The sequence below is a fragment of the Pogonomyrmex barbatus genome, unplaced genomic scaffold (assembly GCF_055798465.1).
Source record: "Pogonomyrmex barbatus isolate J1 unplaced genomic scaffold, ASM5579846v1 scaffold4, whole genome shotgun sequence".
Classification (NCBI taxonomy): domain Eukaryota; kingdom Metazoa; phylum Arthropoda; class Insecta; order Hymenoptera; family Formicidae; genus Pogonomyrmex; species Pogonomyrmex barbatus.
Window position 1 is genome coordinate 5,599,564 of NW_028297138.1, and position 23,228 is coordinate 5,622,791.

A 23,228-nucleotide genomic window follows, 5' to 3' on the forward strand; every position below is an offset into this window, starting at 1 on the left:
CAATATGTTAAAGTTTACACAAAAAAAAATGTTGGTTTTACTCTATAACAGGAGTGGGGATGACTTGTTATTATTCTTTGTGTAGTTTCGGCACAGTCTCGAATTTTGACGCGTCTCGACATGTTATTTTATCATAAAAATTATGTTAATTGTAATACACAATTAACTTCAAATTAAGATCAAGAATACATTTTTTTTGTTGAAATATTAACATAGTGTCGGTGTTACTATTTAACACATCCATATTATATTAAATTAACACAAAATTTTGAGTGGATCGTTTGGGACATGCGATTTATATTAAATTCAACACATTTTTTCCAACAGTGTATGTACGTATAATATATAAAGTTTAATTTTTTTGTATATTACAGGAGCGAGAGATCAATGTTTTTCGACAATTTTTCTGAAAACATAAACCTATGAAAATATTGCATCTATATTCTCCAATAATAGGGCACTGTATTCTTCAAATTATTTAGTCATGTTTCCAGTATAAATTTTACTCGTTTCCAGATGTTTTTTATTAATATTGCTGTCATCAATGAATAATATTCATCAAGATAAAATATTTGTTACTTCTTAAGGAAATGCTAAATTCGTCTGTATTACCAATGCAATATCTTTCGTAAAAACTTGTACATTTATAGACTTGGAAACTTTTTCGCGATTAAACTTTATGATAAATATGTTTGCTACATGGACTTCGTGTTTTACACACACACACACACACACACACACACGCGCGCGCGCGCGCACGCACACACAAGAATAGAAAAAATCTTTTTAATTTATCATCTTTTTTATCATTTATTTACTTTAATATGACGTCTAAAGCTGTCTAAGAACTTGCGTTTGCTTTATATAAAAATTTTGCAACCTATATTTACAAAACTGCACAAATGTTAGTATGTATATATATATATATATATATATATATATATATATATAATATATGGACACTTTTCCATTGAAATTCACTCACGTTTCTTTGGCATTTTTTTAATGCTGAATAATATAAAAAATTAAAAGTAATTAAATCTATACGAAGAATATTTCAACAATTTTACCCATCACAATTAAAAGAGAATCAAATTCATCGATTGCATTTTCTCCGACTATGATGTAAAATTTGCAAATGATGTAAATTTCACAGGATATACATATGTATTGTGTATATACTTGTATACATATTAAAATATAGGACGCTTCCTTTGAAGTAGTCTCTAATACGAGATCGTTTATTTGCAATTCGATTTTCGTTACATCGAACGCTGGTCGTGCATGATTCACAAAAATTATCATCGTATAAAGTTTAACAATTCAATCGTACAATCTTTTCATTTACATCTAATCGGTATTTGTGAAAAATTTTATTACATGCAATCGCGTGCCTATGATATTGCGTTTCAGCTTCCATGCAAATGATCGTAGGAAGAAATCGTACGTTCGCTCAATTTCCAGTTCAACTAAATTTGAAGAACTAAATTTGAAGCTAATAAGTGAAATTCCAAATACCATTCTCTGCCTGCGGGAAAATAAATTTATCATAAATCATATGATAAATTGATAATTTAGAAAATTGCAGCAATTTGCAAGAGCTTCCTATGTAAATTGAATTGCATTACAATTGAATTGCATTACAATAAAATTTTTAGATTTTCGAAATTACAGTTCGATATCTCATGTCAAAATATTTTTAAATATTTGTATAATTATGTACAAATGCAAAAGTGAATTAAAATTAAAATGTAAAATAATTTGATGCAAAAAATATTACGCAGAAATCCTAATTATATTGAAAGAAAAAAACATGGAAAAATGCTCATACCAATGCTCGTTCAATTTATTATCTTTATAATTATATTTGGTGATCTTAGTTTTATAAAAAGAGGATAAGAAGGGAAGGCATGTGCCACGACGAGGCTCGACCACGAACCAGTCGTAAAAATCCGAAATTATTTTGCGAAAAATATCCTCAGTCAGGAATCGATTTCCTGGATCTCCTGTTTACCGGGCAGGCATCTTATTCTTTCGACTACAGAGGCATATGATGATATTTATCGCAAATAACGTGTTTAGAATAACGCGTCAACAATTCAATGATACACATATATACATACACTACATATACATATATACATGTATACTCTCGATCCTCACAACCGGTACTCCAGAGAGATGATGGTCCTATTCTCTCGATGGATGCAGGTCAGACCGCGGCGGCAATATTCTCCAACACCACTCTCATCCCTGAGAAACGTCTTTATGTTAAGCTTAAAAAGCTCGAGAGGATAATTATATCCGAATAGTAAATTATCTCGCAGAGAGATCTCAGATTTTTTATAAAACTAAGCTCGAAATCCAGTACGAGCAGTAGTCCTATTAACATACATACTTATGATTGAAAATATATACGCTAATATTTGAAAATATATACGCTAATATTTCATGATGTGAATATCCTTCGCCAATTATCTTCTTTTCCCTTGCTATTTAAATGAAGATTCATTGGAAATCCAAATTTCCAAATATACATCTGAATGAATTATAAAAGTATATATTAATAATATTAAATTAAAATCTAGATTTTGAACAATTTAAAATATTTTTATCTGATTAATTTTTATGTAATATCATTTATTGTGGATTCGTCGATTTGTTGCATCTCTTGGCACTATGTAACTTGGCGCTGTGTAATCCATGTATGTGCGGTTGCAATAAACAGTCTAAAAATAAGCAGACAGCAACAAGAACAAGGATCGTAGCATGCACGGCGCCAAATATTCTATTTATAATATAATAAAATCAATATTTTCGAGATATCGCGATTTTATCGAGTTAAATCGAATGCACCTTCGTTTAACTGTCTATTTTATTATTATCTTATTATTTCTTCCGAGTATTCCGTTAAATGCGTCGTGTACGGCAATTTAAGAATCTAACAAATCTAACAGATTCTTATTTATATATAAGTAATACAGATAATTATTTCTTAATATATTTTCTGAATATCTAACAAAAAAAATACATAAAAAAAAATAGGAAAAGGGTATTTTCAATAGGTCGAATATTCTTCCATATATTTTCTCTTTCTTCCCTCTAACCATTTATGAATAATTATTTACAATTAACTTAGATCATAATCTGTGAAAAGTTTGCAATTGAGAAATCCCATACAATTCGTTAGGAAATTTCTCGAATGTGTCGCAAAGAATTACCAGGTACTTTTGTATCACACACTGGCCAGAAATAAAATTTATATATATCATCTAATATTTTATGTACATTTGAAATCGCGACATCATCGAGAAATGCCCTCATGCAAAAATTATCTTTTTGATCATAAATCGCATTGGCTTGTAAGAGAGCAAATTTACTATTTATATAAATTTATTATATAGATGCAATAAAATGTACACTCGTAACTCTTCTGACAACTATTTAAAATAATTCTCTATTTAGTAGGCTTATTTTACGCTGAACAAAATATAAATACCACGATAAAGCATAGGATTGTTAGAATTAGCAAATAAAACTAATTGAGCGCATGAAAGCTCTGTCATAAGATTGGCAAAGGAACTTTCTACCTCTTATACATTGTGAAGTCATTTTAACATTGTCATACACGGCGTATCGCTTTTTTAACAAATGAACATCCGTAAATTGATAATACGAGATAAACGCACTCGTTCACTTATAAAAATATCAGCAAAAATACAACATCCTCAATAATTTATTTATAATATCGTCAATTATTTACTATTTACATTTAGCTAAATTTTACACGCACGCACGCACGCACGCACACTTATTTATACTTATAATTTTGTATTATTCTGATACATCTGACGTACATTGTATAAACCACATATATGTCATTCTTGCATCTCACGTGCAATTATCCGTATTCGTAAATAGAGTCCACGAGTCTTCGTTTTTTTATCAATTGATTTATTACTATAAAAGCGCTTCTCATAAATCACTATAATGTTGATATTCACATACTTGCTCATATCGCGGGAGAAAGTTACTTGAATATATTTAACATTGTACAGAGAATTAATTTCCGTACATAATTACATCGTTGGATGGCACCAGGGTTTAACTTTACGCTTAAGTGGTCGTTTAATGTATCAATTATTTGAAAATTGTTTTTAGAGATAATCTTAATAATCTTAAAATTAGCTCGGAGAATAGTATATCAAATGTAATATCAAAACTAACAATGTGTTCACAAGAGTCTTCCTGAACGAATCCTGTTTTAAAGAGCTTCGGTATATAAAGTTCCTGCACAATTGTATCTTTCATCTTGATTCAATAAATAACTTACGAAACTCCATTCTATTTTACCTAATATTTCACTAAATTAAAACTATATTTTTCTATCGCTGGAGTAGACCGTCACACGCATTCTCTTTATTCTAATTCTTACATTATATATAAATCTTTTGCTTCTTTCTCATCTCAATCTTTTATTAAGTCAAACAGAAGCAACAATCAGAATCAATTCTCAAATGTTTCCAGAATCCTGCGCGATCAATGTCAATCCTGTCGCTATTCGATTTCGCAAACTGGAAAATCCTGTTGAACGGTATCATGTCATTCCATCTTGAAATGCCTTCCTTTTATTAGATATTTTTTTAATAGACCATTCTTCCATCTCCGTTTAATACTCCGCGTCAGTCAATTTCATTATTCTTCTCCTACAAGTATATTCTTCAGCATCTGACATTTAGAAACATCTCTTCATCCTGACTTCGTTTCAGTTCTATCCTGACGCTGTGTCTCAACTTCCTGCTGATCTCTTCTTCTTTCTTCTCTTACACATGTGCGCGTATCTTTTTCTTTTACTAGTCATGTAACGAATCGATATTCGGTCTAGATAATGAGCGGTCATCAATCGTTATTCATATCCTTTAACTCAGTGTACGCAATCCGCTTCCGATATAGATTGCTACCGCTCGATAACACATTCCTCTGATTCGGCATTGTTGATGGACCTGGTACGTAATAATGTCGTCTCTTGTACATGACCAACCTGCGAGAGAAGAAGACCGTTAACATATCTGTAATACGATTCTTAAAAAAAAAATTATTCGGAAGTTCATAATTTATAATTTGCTGTAATTAACAATACTGTGAATCCTTCTATTTTACAACAAAATAATATAATATTGCAATACATTAGCATGTCTGCAATACATTTCTTAAAGAAAAATTATTCGGAATTTATTTCGTAAATTATAATTTGCTATAATTAACAATATTCTATGAGCCCTTCTATTTTAATAACAAAATAATATAATATTGCAATGAATTGTAATCTTTCGTTCGCAATATTGTCCATCTACGTGCGCTGTTCCTTCTTTATAATTCTATGATCAGATTTTAATACTATTATAGTTAGTATAAGAAATTATAATAATCATAAAAGTTATAAATATAGAAAAGTTAGAAATAACAAACAACATTTTTATGAAAACGTCATGCATAAATTCTCTTAAATAATTCCTTTAAAAAGTTATTAAATAACTAGATATTATCAGAATGTTGTATAACGTTGTGTATGTTATAATTTTTTTTTTGCAGAAAACTTAAATTTTTTCTTCAATCTCCTTTTCAAGAAAAAAAAAACTGTATAATTTGTCGAAAATACAGGAAAAATTTTTCTTTATTTAAGGATGTTAAAAATATTATTTTTCAAATACAGATTCTTTCAGAAAAGAGTGTCGCCAAGTTTTCATAAAATTAAATAATTTTGTTTCTTTTTCACAAAAACGATCTTATTTTAACAATTTTATCAAAAAATGTTTATGGTTTTTCTTCCTCACTTAGTGTATCAATAAATTAAGTATTCTTCCACTCTCGAAAATACTTTCTTTGTACAAATCTATCTTCGCGTCTTTATCAACGGCACAAATAGCTCAGCGCGGGATTACCATGTTATATCAATACAATCGCAGGTCAGTCCTTGAGCGCGATTTAATGTCGACAGGAATTCACGCAAAAAGTCTGAATGGCAAATGCAGCCTACCAATCACGCCTACATCACGTGTATATTCACCGACGGCCATTCGTTTCCTCCTCTTTCTCTAAACCACTACGTGTGCTGGTGCTGGTAATTGTATCGGTACCTTCACAGGAATACTGATGGCTACAGCTAGTAGCTTCATAACACCTATCGCGATAATGTCGTAGATATCGCAACTACGTGTTTTTCGCATGGTAATGCATCTAGAGAATCTAAAATATGTTCTAGGCAAAAAATATTTTGTGGGTATTCAAAACTTCTTCTCTGTTAAACATTCGATCCAAGATACAGTTAATTTTACCTAAAATCTAAACAAGTTTAGAAATTGTTCGGGATCGACATATTTATTTGGATATTCAGACTAATAAATAAAAAAATCAACAGCGAGATTCGCACAAGAATGCCGTATTTTGAGATAATCTTTCAATTTCTTTTCCTGGGTGAAATTAGGTTCTTTTCTAATCCAAAAAACCTTAACTTCATAGAGGTTTGAGTACTATTAGATATCTCATTATATTTAGATATAAATTTTTCTTCTTCGGATTAAATTTTATTTAGAGAATACTTTTAAAAACTTCAAGATATTCTTTGCCTCTTAATACATATACTTTGGATCACCCTGTATAACATTACGGCTCGATTATTATCTACGTAATTACTATTGACTGAGCACCATCAAAGGTGGCTTATTGTGCGTGAAAACTTCCACTTGCGTAGCACAGTGGAATGATAATTATTGCTACAACAAAAGATTCTCGATCGCCATCTACTGAAAGAAACATCCTTGCAAACTGACATTCCTTTTTTATATAAATGTCAAAAAAATGTATACCTATCCGTTTTAATTATACATAAGAACAAATATACATATCTTAGCACATGTATATCATTACGTTTAATTTCTATCATTAACTGGTTTATAAATACTGGTTTATGAATTCATCTCGTGAATGCAATTCCTTTACAAATGACTCTTGACAAATCCGGTTGCAGATTAAATGTAGACTTACCAAATAGAACGAAGGAGCGTGTGTTTATCCGATTTAGTTTCGATGACGTATCTGGAATGTCTTATTTTTCTCAAATATTTTACGGATATTACGAAAGTAACGTAAATGGCAGCATGCAACATTTGATGTATCACAGGATAGGTTATTATAAATGTTTGATTTATTTATTTTATAAAGTTATCGTACAAGGAGATGGACTTGGATGCAGGAAGCATGCGTAACACATTACTCGCGTTCATACAAATAGATTATGGAAAGAAAAAAAGAAATGGTACTCATCTAAAAATAATTGTCTTTGCCCAGTATTGTAATTATAAAAATAGCTCGTGCAAACATTTTTTATGGCAAGACAAACGCGATAGTTTGATATATACTCACTCATGCATTATTAAATATCATCTTTGTCAAAATAAAAGTCCTAAAAGAAGTCGATATTTTTTTCTCTGAAATAAAACATACAAAATAATCGGAGGGTTCATTATAGTGCCGTTCGTACGCTATCTAATATCTGTACAAATAAATAACTTGCAAAACTGTGCCAATAATTAAATAATTAAATATAAAATAATGGTATTACTTTTTTATATTAGATCCTCATATTTCAAATAAACTTTTAAATAGCATATAATAAATCTCTCCTTTTTTAATAAAAATATGTTTCTTCAATTTTCTACATATACATATATATTTTATTGTTTTTTAGAATCTACTCAATAAATTCGTCGAATATGTAAATATAACAATATTTGCGAGATCATAGCTTTAATATTTCGCCAAATATATATGTAAAGCTCATACAAATTTAGTACAAAAGAGAATGATCGTCGCAAGGATGGACGAGAGATATAAAATACAGAGGCGGCATTTCGTGAATCAAAAGTGAACTATCTGTTATCATTGTGGACTATCAAACGTCGATAAATCGTCCATTATCCCGCATCCTCTGCAGCTTCAACTTTAACTTTGTATTATCCGCCTGTTTTAAATCCAAGTTACATAAATAGGCACCCTTCGAATATTGACGAAGATTAGAGAAGTAATTTTGGCGACGCCCAACCTTCACAATGTCGCCATTGCGACTTATAAAAATAAAATAGCTAGGCGCCGTATACATAACTGACTAGATGAGTCCACTCTTTTCTGAGAAAAGAAAGAGAAAGAGAGTGGAATCTTTCCCGTTAAATTTTTTATTTGTAACTAGTCCTACCAAACTATTTCCTTAATCTTTTCATTTTGCATCTTTTATATTCTTCCTCTTTTCTTCTGAGGAATCTTACTCCGACCTTCTCCGAAATATCTTGGAGATGTCGATTTTTTTCATTTGTTTCATAGATATGCGTATATAATAATTTATCTATCCTAATAATACTAGTACAATAGGATATCAATAGCTAATCTCAAAATAAAATAATATACATCGGTTTATATATATAGGTATATCATAGACTAAAATTGAGATATCGCCTGCGGTATTTCCAAAGTTTTAGATCTAAAGTTAAAGAATAAATTCCTGCAATAGAAGGATGATAGAACGTAATTCGACCAGCGAAATAGTTCGTTAAATGATCACAGAATATACCTCGTAACAGCGCACGTCTGATGAAACGATTAAGTAATAGACGATTGTCTAGCGATAATAGATCCTGTCTACCTTATCCATCAGCGAGAAGGGCCACAACATTCCTATAAATAATATAACATAATTCCAGCTAAGAAGGTACATGTTTGTAGATTGTTTAGGCATACTGGCGATATAATTTTAATATAATCTCAGAAAAAATCAATATTTTGCACTATAAATACTTTTGTAAAATTTATCATAAATCACACGGAATGTAAAGCGTAGAATGATAGATAGTATCGTGACAGAATAATATCATAATAAATTTGTGAATAATTGATAAGTATGATAACAATAATATATCGCGAGTAAGACAATAAAGATTCATGTTCCTTCTAAAGCGATATTTAAATGCAAAATACTATCGATAATGTATGAAATATATCCTGTGGCTTATAGATTATTCTTTGGAAGCGTGTGTGGCAAGAAAATAAAAATAACACCCGTTCGAGGCCCCCCTCGCATACTCGGATGTCTTATAATAATATAAGAAAAACAGTGCCCGCACTTGCTTTTATTTGGTCCTTTTACCCATTATGCTCTCTTCATTGATCGTCCGATTAAATTATATAAAATTGAACGAGCGAAGAAGAAGAGCAAAAATACTTAGATGGATTTTGTTTTCTTCGAGACTGAAAGTATCTACTACCACTACTGATCGATACGTATCGATCTTTCTAATGTATTTTTTCGCGAATTTATACTAGTTGATTTAGGTGACGTGAATATCTGAAACAGAAAAAGCAAAACAAAACATTTTGTTTAATTCGTATGTATTACTAATTAATCGATGGAAAAGATTGTAGATGAGTATATGACTTTATAATTTTTTTATAAAAAAATTATCTCATTAATTATATTATAAATTTCAAATATAAAAATATATAAAATGTGTCTAAATGTGTGTGTGTGTGTGTATGTGTGTGTGTGTGTGTGTGTGTGTGTGTGTGTGTATGTGTATTTATTCCTTTGTAACATGAAAATATTTTTTAATTTTCTCGCTTGACACTTACCTCACCCTATAAATCCTGCTGCTAACGATATTATGAGAGCTAAAATCCCGGTCAGCATTTGACCAGCTGTCGAAACAACTGGCGGTGGTGCCGCATTCTCGACCACGGCGTTTGACATGAAGTAATCCTCCGCGGTCAACCTGTCACCATACTTATCCAGCAATACCATAACGACTCCATTTGACCAGCCGAAACCAAGTTGTACTTCGTACTCACCTCCACTACCGTGACCACCCGAGACGATCGCGTCGTACTGCAAACAGAATTCAATTTTTCCTATTTTATTTCCTCCCAGAACTGCACAAACAACAATCCCGCGGACTAGCTCAGAAAAAATCTTTAAGAATTAATTAAGTTCTTAATATTCGTCGTGTAAATTTTATTTCTTCAGACAACAGCGACATTAATTCTTTTTACTCTTGTTCTCAAAATTGTGGTGCACACGAATATATTCTTATAATTATTCGAATATGTTTCTTCGGAATACCTTGAATTACCTTTTCATACATGCAATGTGTCTCGTTGAAAGCCTTGTAATTGCTACGGACCCATCTCTGGCTAACCTCGTAAGCCAATCTCTGTGCCCATGGGTCGCCCGTGTTGTTCAACGACATGATGAAGAAATACTGGAGAGGAGGCCAGGCATTGGGATAATCCCATTGTTCGCCAGAGTGTTCCAATGTCGTCGGTATGCCGCCGTGATTCAACATAATTTGATTCTTTTCAAGATATTTGAGCACCTTCGGCACATATTCGGCTCTCTTCGAAGTGTCGTAACAGTCTGTCCAGAGCGGCAAAATGTTGGTCGGATAGAAGTAGTCCCGCTTAATATCATTTAGAATATCGTAATCCAACCAAACACCCACTTCTTCGTGCCACAACAATACCCTGATCGCTTCTTTCCATTTCTTGGCCACGTCATCGTAATACGCGGCCTTCGTTTCGTTACCCATTTGACGATTGTACTGCGCCAGCAGTACAGCATTTCGGTATATTATGGCATTCAGATCGACCGGGATTATGTATCTGGTCTTGAGATTTGTCAGATTACCTAGAATTAGTGTCGCTATCAACCTTCCAGTTCCCTCCAAGTCGCTCTTACGAGCTCTCGTTATATCGAAGCATAATTCATAAATAAAAAAAATTATAATGACAATTTTTAAATGGCGATTTCAATTTCATTAAGATGAAATTGAGCAAGATGAAGCGATTTAAACATTACAGAAACAGTAGTGGCACGGTCTAACGATCTCAATTGTAATATACGCTTTTGCGAGAATGGATTTTAGAGTACCGATGCTTCAAACAATGCTTTCACTTAAGAAACGAGATGGAAGCCTTGAAGTGCAGATCTCATTGAAGATACGTTTAATGTAGAATAGCACTATAATTGTTGAATAACATTGCGTGAGAATGTATATGTAATACATCATTACATATAGCTTTGGTTCGATTCATTAAAAAAAATTATGACCAATGATTAAGATTGACTATTAGCTTCTTTTAATATCTCTATTTCAAACGAATATCGCGAATAATTAATAGAAAACCTGCGCGAATAAAAAATTATTCAGTTGCGGAACATTTTAAATATATGCAGTTTCTTTTTACACGAATATACAAACGTTATTAACTTTCGTTATTAACTTTTCTTGTTAACAAATATCACTCTTATAAACTTATGATTAGTGTGATACATCATTTTCTGTCATCTTTACGACAATAAGACGTTCATCATACCAGTCATCAAAGCTATTTTAATCGTACTCGCGAACACGCATGTAATATTATTGCGTCCAACCTCGCTCACCCATAAAGACTTGTATTTTCATCGCGCGGGAAACAATTAAATAATGATAATTACCCTTGTTGGTACCCTCGTGTACGAACCATCGACTGGAAAAATCCCATCCGGACTCAGCTGCCGTTTTTAATTCTGCATAATAATTGTCCTTCTCTTCGGTGGTTCGAAAAATTTGACTTGTCAGATAGTCCTCCCTGATCATTCAATTGCGAGATTAGAAAATCGAAAGTCGAAATTAATGTTAAAAAATGAAGATAGCATCACTAATTATTAATATACATATAAAAATTAATGCTCACGACTCGATATCATCAAAAATAATATCCCCGTGTTCAATTTATTTGTTTCAATTCTGGATCATCTAGTTTCTCTCGTCGGAAATCGTCGCATCGTCATAGTATTTTTTATTATTAAAGTCGCGCTACTCACTTATAGGATTCCGGTCGAGGACCCGATGATTCCTCGTAGTATCTAGCGAGCGTATAGTTGATCCCGTCCTTTTCAATATCCACGGTCCGATTGGTCATCCAGAAGTCAAATTCTTTCTCCAATAACCAGAGATTCTCCTTCAACCAAGCTTCGTCGTGGACTGTCTTCAGATACTCGTCCACCATGGATATCAATAGCGGCGGATGCGAACGCATCTTGTAGTAGACTCTACCGCCGTTCGGTATAAAACCAATCTTATCCACTATCGAGACAAAATTATTCAGCATGCCCTTAACGGTGGTATACATCTCGGACAGCAGCAGGCCCTTGATGATCCAGTACGAGTCCCAATAGTAGAACTCGCGGAATCGTCCGCCGGGCACGATTACCGGATTCGGCACGTAGATGATCGAGTAGAGGTCCTCATTGATCTTCACGTCATCCCGCATTTTTCTGCCCAGTAGCTTCCAAATGTGATTGAGATCGGAGCCGAACTTCCGTAGCTCGTCGTCCTCGATGTTCTGTAGGAACTTGGGTGTGGCCGTCCAGTCGGACGGATCCCAGTCTTCGAACTCGTAACCGGGCATCTCGAACGTATCGTTGACGAATTTTTCCACCTGGTGCTTGTTCGGCGTATTGTTCACGCTCCGCATGAACGCCCGGAACGACGCCAGCGTCTCGTTCGCCGGCTGTTTCATTTTCATGTCGACAAAGTACTTGGAATCCTTGTATATACCAGCCATCTGTATCGTGTGCAGCAGCTCGCCGTGGCAGTATATCTCACTGGAAAGGCACGATACATGGCTACTCGACGAACACGAGACTCTCTCGATCGTATGCGATTGGTCGCAACGGTGAGCTCTCTTTCTCTCTCTCTCTCTCTCTCTCTCTCTCTCTCTCTCTCTCTCTCTCTCACCGGGACCGATCGCGGGAGATCCACCGGTTACGTGGATGAGATCGATCAAATAGGATGAACTTTGCACCAAAGTAAAAAGAAAGGACAAACGTATCTAAAGAGATAACAAACGGAATTGCTAATTTATGCAGATTATAAAGATCTATCTAATAACAACACGATAACCAAGAATCTTGATGAGGGATCGTACTTAATATCCGAGGATTAATATTCCCGTTATTTACTAATTTTTTGGGTACGATAATATTTATTAGATCTCTTTTTTACGATAATGCAAAGCCAACTCGAGAAAACTCTAACTTAAGATTCGGAACTATGGCATAGTAAGTTTACGTGGCACGCTTTATAACTATTCGTGATTTTCGCGGTTGGATCGACATCTGGACCAATGTCTCGCGGACCTCCAGCCAAACTGGAGATACTTCAGAATGCGCAATCTTTAATAAGAATAAAGGAAGTTGTAGCCTTTGACTGTAAGAGTAAAGCAGTTATAACTTCTAGTTGTAAAACAGTATTATCTATTAGCCAATCATTTATCCTCATAAACAATAATGATACGTCGATAAAATAGCAGCAAGCAACATATATAAAGAATTACACGCCTGCTTAACAGTAGCAAAATTCCAATCCTGCAATTACGTCTTTTATTTTTTTCTTATAAACTGTGAATTGTAAGTATCCTGATTCACTTCCGGGTACACCTTTAGCTAGACCGAAGTAGGATTAGATCAGAGCTCATAAAAAGAACGTATTCATTCGGACAAACGCCTATTCATATAGCAACAGTTATTAAATCCCATAAAAATGAAAATTATCCCAGCTTTACATTATTACAAGTCATGAGCGTAAAAACGAGCGTAAAAAGAATTTTAAAGTTTCATGAAATTTCTTTATATCAAGATAACTCGTTAAAAAAAGACCACTGTTACCCAACGCCAACGAAAATAATATGACGAAAATAATATGCATTTGGACGTACGAACTTCTTTTCGTTTCCGTTTCTTCTCTCTCGTGTGGATTATTTTTCGACTAATCACGCACGCGCCAAGTGTGATATCGCGGATTCGCGAACACGTAGATCGCCCCCCGGCTACCGATACGTGCGAAATCGCGCGACTTTTGCTTTTCTCGGCGACCTTGATCGAGCGAGATCCCCGTATGCACGTGTTCGCACGCGTCCCACAGCTAGGACTGCAATCGATCGTGTATCTGCGCGATATGGAAGAGACCATATTCGCGTGGCGTGACGGAATGTGCGAGGAGACTGCGATTAGCCTCGCGAAATGTGCCAAACACTTCATTATCATTATCATCACTAATACGCGCGTCTTACAGCGTCTCGTTCGCTTCGCAAATATGCGATGGATAATGATTTTTCCCGCTCGCTAAAAACCGACCTGATCTCCACGCGTCTTCTTATTATGTGCTAACGAGATTACCGCGAGAAACCGCGGCAGAAATGTGCAAATTTTCGCGAAGTCTCCGATCTGATTATTAGTCCGCGATTTCGCGCCGGCACGATTCTTTTTATGGAAATATAAATTATCCGCGTGGAATAATTGCACGGACAATTTTCTAATTCAGTATTTTCTAATAATCCGGATAATTCGAATATATATTTCTTTAAAAAAATGTCTATTTTTGTTACTGTTTTTGTTCAAGTAAACTGTTTTTAAAATGTTATTTAAAGGGTTTTTTTTCTGTCAAATTTATTTGCTATTATCAGACTATCTATTCAGACTATCTATTAATATATTCTCAAATGAATGGAAATTATGTCGTGGGAATGATAACACATTTTAGCATTTGCGTCATTCACTAATATCTATGATAATTTTGTTCAAGTACATACGTTCGTACGCTAACCGTGGTCATTCAATTTTCAATATTTTCACCGTTTCCACTATTGTCATTTCTATCGTAAGATTAACGATAAATTCCATGTATAATAAATGTCTGCGATTATGTTTGATATTGCTCGAATTATCCTCGGTTTCAATCACAGTTCATTACAATTTAATTTAAACACATAGATAAGTTTCTACTTTTTTATTTTATATAATCGATCTCGATATGGATTATTAGTATTTTTTATTTTTTCGTCTATGAATCTGCGATTATGTTCAATATTGCTAATTATCACTGACTTTTATGCGACAACTTAATTTAAATACATAACTAAGTTTCTTTCAAACAATCGATATGGATTGATATTATTCTTCATATCCGTTATGTGTACAAAAAATCTCGTGAAAAATAACGATAGAAGTTATCGCGAACAGACGCGAAAAGCTGTGTCAAATGTCTGGCGGACCGTTCGACGCCAGCAACGGATCGTTTTAATTGCAGGTTAATTTAATTACGCGACTAAATGTGATTTCAAATATTGCATCATGCAACAAAAGAATCGTACGTCTGCATCTACATGCTATTACTTTGTTTGCAATAGAAATTATTCTGCATTTGATACTATACACATGCACTTTCATTGGCAGTCGGATAAATATTTGTTTATGTATAAGCGAATGCCTCGAACTAAGTTTCACGTCAAATTCGGTGCGCATCTTAGACTGAGATATCATGCGAGCCAAGAAGTGGCCTGATCGCGCCACTTTATTAAGACGTCATTCGAAAGATCTCCGGAAGAATCAATTTACTTCGCTCTGAGCGCATTCGGCCTCTCGTATCCCTTATGCATCATCGTCATATATCCTACATTCGCTTTCGTCATGCCACGATTAAAGATGAGACACGCGCCGACTTGGGAAAACAAAAAGATTTCGACAAAGATCAGCAGTTCGTCATTGTCGCACTCATGAAATGTGCGCCCATTACCGGATATACTCGGTGCATGTTATCTCGCCGACATGATTTGGATCTCGCCACGGATCTGTCTATGTCGCGACACGCTTATACCTCACAAACATGTTTGCATCATGTGATGCGCGAGGTGTATGAAAACACCTTGTCTTCTTGGAAAACATTACCGAATTTCATATATCCGCGAATTCGTAGGTAATTCCACACCGGAACCTATCATCATCCACAAATTACAACATCGTGATCCTTGAGCACTTTAGGAAGAGAGTTATTATGTTTTTTTTTTTAAGTAATTTTATGATTTATCAAGAAATAAATACCGGATATACATATACATACATATATATATATATATATATATATATATATATATATATATCATCATTGACTAATTTCTTTCTGCATTGTGGAGAGTGTTGATAAATTTTGTTTTAAATCAGATGGCGTAACGCCAAAATCCGCGAAGTCATAAATATACACGAAAATGTTCGATTTCTCTAGGAATTTCAATATATAAATACCATCATTTCTGACTTGATTAAAATCTCGTGACCAAAACTCTTTATAAAATTATAAAGTCAAAATAATAAATTTTGATTTTGTTTCAATAATGCTCTTGTATATCAATTCTGTAAAAATATCAAAGTATAATAAAATAATAAAATTTCTTCTGATGGCTTCTTGAAAAAATATATAGCGTTTATGGAGAACACACTACGATATCGTCCACGGCTTTATCTTATGTAGTGTTAACAACATTCGATATCCTTCATTGCTTCGTTTAAAAACCGTGATGTATCTGTAAAAAGCAGTTTCATAATATGCCAACCTTCTTTCTTTGTATATATCTATACCGAGTAATCATTCGGTTAAAAATACGTTAAATATCTCAAATAAAATATTTTTAGAACGTCACCATACACATACACATCCGCGCGCGCGTGCGCGCGCGAACTTTAATAATGTATTTTTCATTTACATTTAAACGAGCATATAAAATGAGTATATAAAATCTCGATAATTCTGTGCTCTAGACACGCTTCTCGCCAAAACGCGAGCTTTTTTCGGCGTGCACAATAATGAATGCTGAATTTTTCTTAGGCAGAGATGCTGGAGACGCATCATCGATCGCGCGAGTGAAAAGTTTCCGTTGCAAGTCGACGTATGTATATACATGAGGTCCGCCATTAGCATGTGCACACATGCATGCATGTGCAGACGCGTAAAGGTCACGCTCATTGTGCTTGCGGAACACGTTAATTTAGAGCCCAACTTGACACGCGTCTCATTTCAGGACGAGGTTCATTGCTAAGGTCATTTCCCTAAATGCTCGCGTCACGCGTGCTCGCTAATACAATACCGCATACATAATCCCGTTCGTTTAAAACATCGACACAGATTCCTTAGTGCGTCAGAGCCACTAGATTATGCTGTACAATCGCGTTGCACTTGTTAAGGAAAAAGAACGTAAAATTTGCAAAGTGGCAAACTCATTCAAATCTAACTATTATTCTTATCTCTTCGGTCTCCTTCGAAATCGGGCGTTCAATGATAATTTTTCGTCAATAATTAATTTTCGATCATTTATTTCTCGAATAATTATTCTTTTTTTTTTCCAAATAAAATAACAATAAACGTATAAAAGAACAGTGGTATATTTAAAATTTTATAAATCTAATTTCGAAAGCGGATAACTTTTTTCCGTACATCTCTGCAATATATGATTTGTACGTCAAAATAAAATAAAAGAATCATTTGGAAAGTTTCAAATAATAAAAATTTGATGTTACAGACATTTTAATCTGTAAATTATGAATCATTACTATGCTTAACAAAAATGTCATTTTGATAAATTAATATTATATAGAAAAAAATATATTTTATTAAAAAATGTAATAAAAATAGTAAAAAATATTTCACAAAATTCAGATATAAATAATATAAATTTTAAGACATAGTAAAATGAAAACAGGCAATTTTATTGCAAACAAAATTGTTTGCTAATCCACTGAGAAAACTTACGGATGACTTATATACGTGACGCGACTATTTTTATCACCGTATGAACGACTTGCCTTGTCGTTGTCGACAGATTATTTGAAGTCTCGTCCCATTTCCTCGATGCGTCTGATACATAAGACCGACTGTCAGAATTAATATTGTTTACTGTCATAGAAACGCGATTTTCTGATAAATGAAAATGATAAATATCTAAATAAGTATGAGTTCAAAACTCTTTAAATGTTAAAATCTCTTAAATGTCTTATATAAAAATATTTATTTTTTTTTTTAATGACAGAATTATAAATATTCATTCAAAGTATTTTATCTTATTTCATACTTATTTCATAAGTATTTTATCTTATTTCATAAGATTCATTTTTGATTAAATTTCCTTGAGTAAAGCAGTGTGGTAACGATACTTTGGCAATTATATCCAAGATTCTACAGTTATGATTCTACTTTGTATCGTTCTGTTGCGCGATTAATTTCTGGCAACTACACAAATTTTTGTTGCAGTTTTTCGTCTATTTTTAATAACAATCAGAATAATTTTAAATCAAGTGCAACAAACAATCAATTCTAAAAAAAGATGGTCTAAACAAATTCATTTTCATACGCGGCCAATAAATAATTCTGACGCAAAGCATCATTATTTGTTGTTTTAAATTAAAGAATCATTATTAAACACTGAGAAGATATAAATTCACTAGAAAATTTGGACTTTTCTCGTTCTTTTTTTTTTTTTTTTTTTTTTTATATATATATATAATAACCTGTAATCTCATATGCGGATGCGTACAAAATGTAGTAATGCCCAGTCCTAATTAATTCTATGTCATTTTGTAATTCCACTTCAGTAAATGATAGTTAGTGAGATAGGTATACAATAATTGGGATGAGATTTTATGCAATTATACGCACCTAACGTAATCGCTTACGTATAAGTCAATGGCGTAAAGCACTTCGAGTGTCTGTTTCTGACAAGATCACAAGATACATAAATCGCTGCGAACAAGATGAATTTGCGCCGAAAAATTCTCAAACATTTTATTCAAGATTTTTCTCTCATCTTCGTATTCTTCAACGTTAACTAAGAACGGATACATATCGAAAAAACATAATATACTTTTAAAGATAGACAATAAAAAATGAACGACAAAAATATTTTTAACGCTATTTGACGCTAAATTATAAATAGAAACTAACGTTAAAAGTTTCCAACAATATGCGACGAAAAATCAACTTGCAGTTTATCGCAATTTCAAAAGCTAAAGCTGGCAATCGGTTTCAGCAACTATTGGTTTAAGCAATTATCTGTTAACAATGAGCGAATTCATTATCCATCGCGAACGGTGACGCGACGTGAAAAACGAGAATAAAAAATTTTTCAAACCGATAGTAATCGGGATAGATAAAAAAAAATAACGAGTGGAAACTGGAATTTCGTTTTTGGGTGGTTCTCTGAGACACTTACCTTGAGCATGGGGGCGGTTTCATCGTGCCCGTGTTATCCGCGATAGCAGAACTCGGAAGAACGACGAGGAACGTGAAGAACGCAGCGTGCACCAGAGGACGAAACATCAAAACGGAGCATATCGGGGCCATTTTTTCGTTTTCGACTACCGATTTTCGGCGCCCCTCTCGATTGCGTACTACTATCACGTATGTGTACAATCTATCTTTTTTTTGCTCGTTTCTTATTACGTTGTATCGTCGATCGAGTATCACGATTTGATTTTACGTTACACACAAGTTATAGAAGCACGCGCGTGTCAATTTTTTTTCTTAAAGCTTTACGAAAAAATAGCGTATAATGAAAACAAGAAAAAAACTAACAATGCGTATACCGAAAGTTGGATTTTAACGACGTCTTTCTCCGACTTTCCCTCTTTTCATTTAAGAAACGAAAAGCTGCTCTCTTCTCGATGTTACAATCGTGTACGCGCGCTTTCTTTTTTTAAACGTTTCTTTTATTTTTCCTTCTCTCTCTTCCTCTTTCACTCTTGATCGCGGCTTTGCCTTCTTCGTTAAATGTTTCTCCCTCCGTTGTTCGATTTTTGATATTTGTTTTTATTTTTGCTTAGCCTCGGCTCGATTCGACACAGTGTCTCTCGAAGGACACGAGGATGATAACGCGGGATGATCCTGACACGAATGATCCTTACTTTTTCGTGATCGATTTCGGATGCGGGCCTACGAATTTTCGCAGCCGACGCGGCGGTCTCAGCTCCAACAGCGAGGCCGCATCTCCTCTGCAATACAAAAAAAAAAAAAATTAAATTAGACATGCATGAATTTCTCATGAAAAACATTTCTCTATTAATATCGCAATCGCTTATATGCATATTCTTTATACATTTATAATTTTTATATATTTTTACATTTATATTCGCAATATCTTCGCAGAGCATTTCTCACTACATATGATTAAAATTAGACATGTGAAATTAGTAAAACTTGCAGAAATAAAATATCTCATCAAGTTAATTTAATTTTAACTATAAAATTTTACGCATTTAGCAAACTCGTCCATGAAAACAAATTAAAGTGAATCAAATAATGTCATTTTTTAATGAAAACGATATTCTCGGAAAATGGAAAAATATATAGTACGGTTTTTTCTTTCACTGCGTCCGCGAACAACCGTTCGATTCTTACTACGTTCTTGTCTCAAGGAAACTAAACTTATCCACGTAGCAATAGTCTAATAACCGCACCGGTAAATCGATTGCTATACTCTCATTAGCTAATTACACTCAACGCGTCTGAATTATGCGACGAGCTGCGTCTGATTTATGCGACGAGCTGAGTCTATGATTTGTGAGTCACATTAAAATAATTGGGTGTGTGTTACAACGCCGTGCTGATCACGGGGATGATAAATATATCATACAGTAAAGAATGATCTTGAGCATCTATCGCAATGAATCATTTATGAATTTGAAAATAATAATTCGACAAATTTATGAAAGACGGTAACGGTAATCAAGCATTGTGACTTTGTTAACAAACAAAATAAAAAAAAAGAAAATAAAGTTTTTATATTTTTGTAAGCAAACATTTTAACGTAAGATTGCAATAAGTCCCATCAGTTTTGCGAGCAAAATTGACCTCGTCAAGAAGCCTTGGATAATTTCAAACATTTCTCGGCAACGGAACCTGGATTGAAAATATTATATTTGGGTTTTGTAAATTATCTGTAAATATATCACGTGTCGTAATTAATACTAATAATGTAACAGGTACCTGCATGAACAAACATAGTCTGCAAATTTCATAGAATCGCAATTCAATTCGTCAATGTAAATGTACTGAGAAATTTATCCTAACTAATTGATTAAAAAAATAAGTGTTCCATAATAATGTAACTGATTTTTTTAATAATTTGAAAAAATTAATCTTGAATTTGACAAAATTAAATTATTTAATAAAATTATCCTTTAACAATACAATTAACATATAACAATATATTTAATAATATATTTATTTTATTTAATTTATATATTACATGATTATTGATATAATAAGTCATTCATTTAAATTATAACATATTACTATTAAAATTCAACAATTTAGTTTTTTCAAGCTATTAAAAGATTAAAAGATTAGTTACAACGTGACTTCATTTGAGTCATATATAATTACTTTTATAATTATAGTTTAAGTATAGTTTTATAATTATAGATAAATTACTTTTATAATTAAAATAAGATCAAAAACAAAATTCTGGATTATAAATACGAAATTCTGATCGCAAGTTTTAAGATGCGTTTTATTTTCTGCATGATCGCTCGCCATTGAAACGTGTGCATGTATCAGCGATACGCTTGTTAAGTTTGTCAATATCAGTCACCAAATTGACATCGCTTGCACTTATTTCCGTCTCTAAATGGCATCGGCTACATTTAATCACAGAGTGACCACGAGAGCGACACGTGTTACCTGCCTTAATTACGATATATGAATTGAACGAATAAATCAAATCAGTATTAAATAAGGACTAAATATTTATTATCAAATAATTATCAATAACTTTCGTGACATAGTTTAAGATTTCCTCTTCTCCCTCTCAAACACGCGTGCGCAATTATATATGTGTATGTATATATATATATATATATAAAAATTGTGTAATTGTTTTAAGTTTATATATATCTCTGAAAGGTTAATAGATACGCGAAAATAAGAAGGCCAGCTAGTTTTCGAATAGCTATGTTGCGAAACACGGCATAACGCCCGTGACCGATTATTTGATTAACCATGATTCAATGGAACAAAATTATAAATTAACAATACGTTTCATTATAGCACCCTCTGATATCGTGATAATGTAATCGGTCATATAATCGTAAAAAAATTTTGAGATTACAACAAACGAGAGCACAGTACAAGTAACTGTGAATGTTTGATCCTCATTTTGATCTTATTTATATAAGGATTTTAAGGAAATGATCAAGATACGATAAATCAATCTTTACAATTAAAGTACCTCTTATCTCGACGCGCGCATAACCACTTACAATCAACCTTTGCGTATCTTTTTCTTCGAATAGCGTGATCGCTCCACTCCTGATCGTGCGCCAACTCGTCGTGTAAAATTATCCCTCAAGAGCGTAACGGTTCAGTGACAGAAACGCACACGCGGCTAGTCTAATTGCAGCTACTAATGCTGGACGACGAGATCTCCGATGTATGCGAGATAGAATTGGATAGGATGAGGATCTGAGAAACGGGAGAAACGGGAGATAGAAGAGAAGGAAGAAGAGAAAAAACGAAAGAGGAAAGGAGAGAAGGAGATACACGCCGACGATGCACTAGTCTCTCTCTCTCTTTCCCGCCGACGGGAATCCGACTCCTCCTGACTCCTCAGCTCCTCCAGCAATGCACACGGTGCAACGTGCGTCGTGCGACTGATTCGCGCGTCCCACGCGGCTCGCCTTTTAAACAGTGTTACGTCACACCGCGTTACAAGTCGAGCCTCCGACGGCGTGGCCGTCGATTGGACAAAAGCGGCGCGGTAGTTGCGCCGATTGGTCGACATGGGACACACACACTCCATGTCGGATTCAAACTTGAGACGCATTCATGGCGGGACGTAAAGATACGCGCGCGCGGGCACGCGCAAAAGAGAGAAAGGGAGAATGATCCGGATCTAAGAGAGGTTGTTGTTACTGATGTTGCGTGCGTTTTGGAAAACGAAAATGAATCTGTAAATAAGATCGGATGACAATGACCGACGATTAAATCGCGGATATCATAAACGTCTCTCGTACACATGCGCGCGAACAAACCTTTTTAGATATCATTTTCGACGATTATACAGATAAGAATCTAGTATATGCTGAGAAGATTACAAAAAAATTACACACGTTTAAAGCTAAACGAAAGGACATTTAGATACTTGAATGTGTGACGTAGAATCTTAAATATTATTTTTAATATAAACACGTTTCGCGATAAATCAAAGTTATACGTATTAAAATTGACGGAATCGTTTACAATCACATATTAAATGACATTCATAAGTTCGAGTTATTTTTAATGTCTCTTATAAGTAGGGAAAATTATATAAAGGAT

At 33.7% G+C, this 23,228-nt stretch overlaps 1 protein-coding gene across 11 annotated transcripts in view; it reads right to left on the bottom strand.

Moving 5' to 3' along the window:
• Positions 1 to 1,213: 1,213 nt before the first annotated feature.
• Positions 1,214 to 23,228, bottom strand: part of LOC105422688 (trehalase) — a 57,849-nt gene continuing 35,834 nt past the window's right edge. For 3 of the 11 annotated variants that reach the window (XM_089081205.1, XM_089081212.1, XM_089081211.1), the window contains 6 exons: positions 19,817 to 19,903; positions 11,912 to 12,694; positions 11,543 to 11,676; positions 10,176 to 10,729; positions 9,684 to 9,931; positions 1,214 to 5,041 (listed from right to left, as the gene is read on the bottom strand). In XM_089081205.1, the coding sequence (XP_088937331.1) occupies positions 4,900 to 5,041; positions 9,684 to 9,931; positions 10,176 to 10,729; positions 11,543 to 11,676; positions 11,912 to 12,694; positions 19,817 to 19,903 (1,948 nt within the window). In that variant the 3' untranslated portion in view covers positions 1,214 to 4,899. Of the gene's footprint in view, positions 5,042 to 7,182; positions 9,395 to 9,678; positions 9,932 to 10,175; positions 10,730 to 11,542; positions 11,677 to 11,911; positions 12,695 to 19,125; positions 19,904 to 22,140; positions 22,575 to 23,228 lie in introns of those variants that run through there. The other 8 variants (XM_089081206.1, XM_025217227.2, XM_025217226.2 and 5 more) reach the window with 6 other exon arrangements.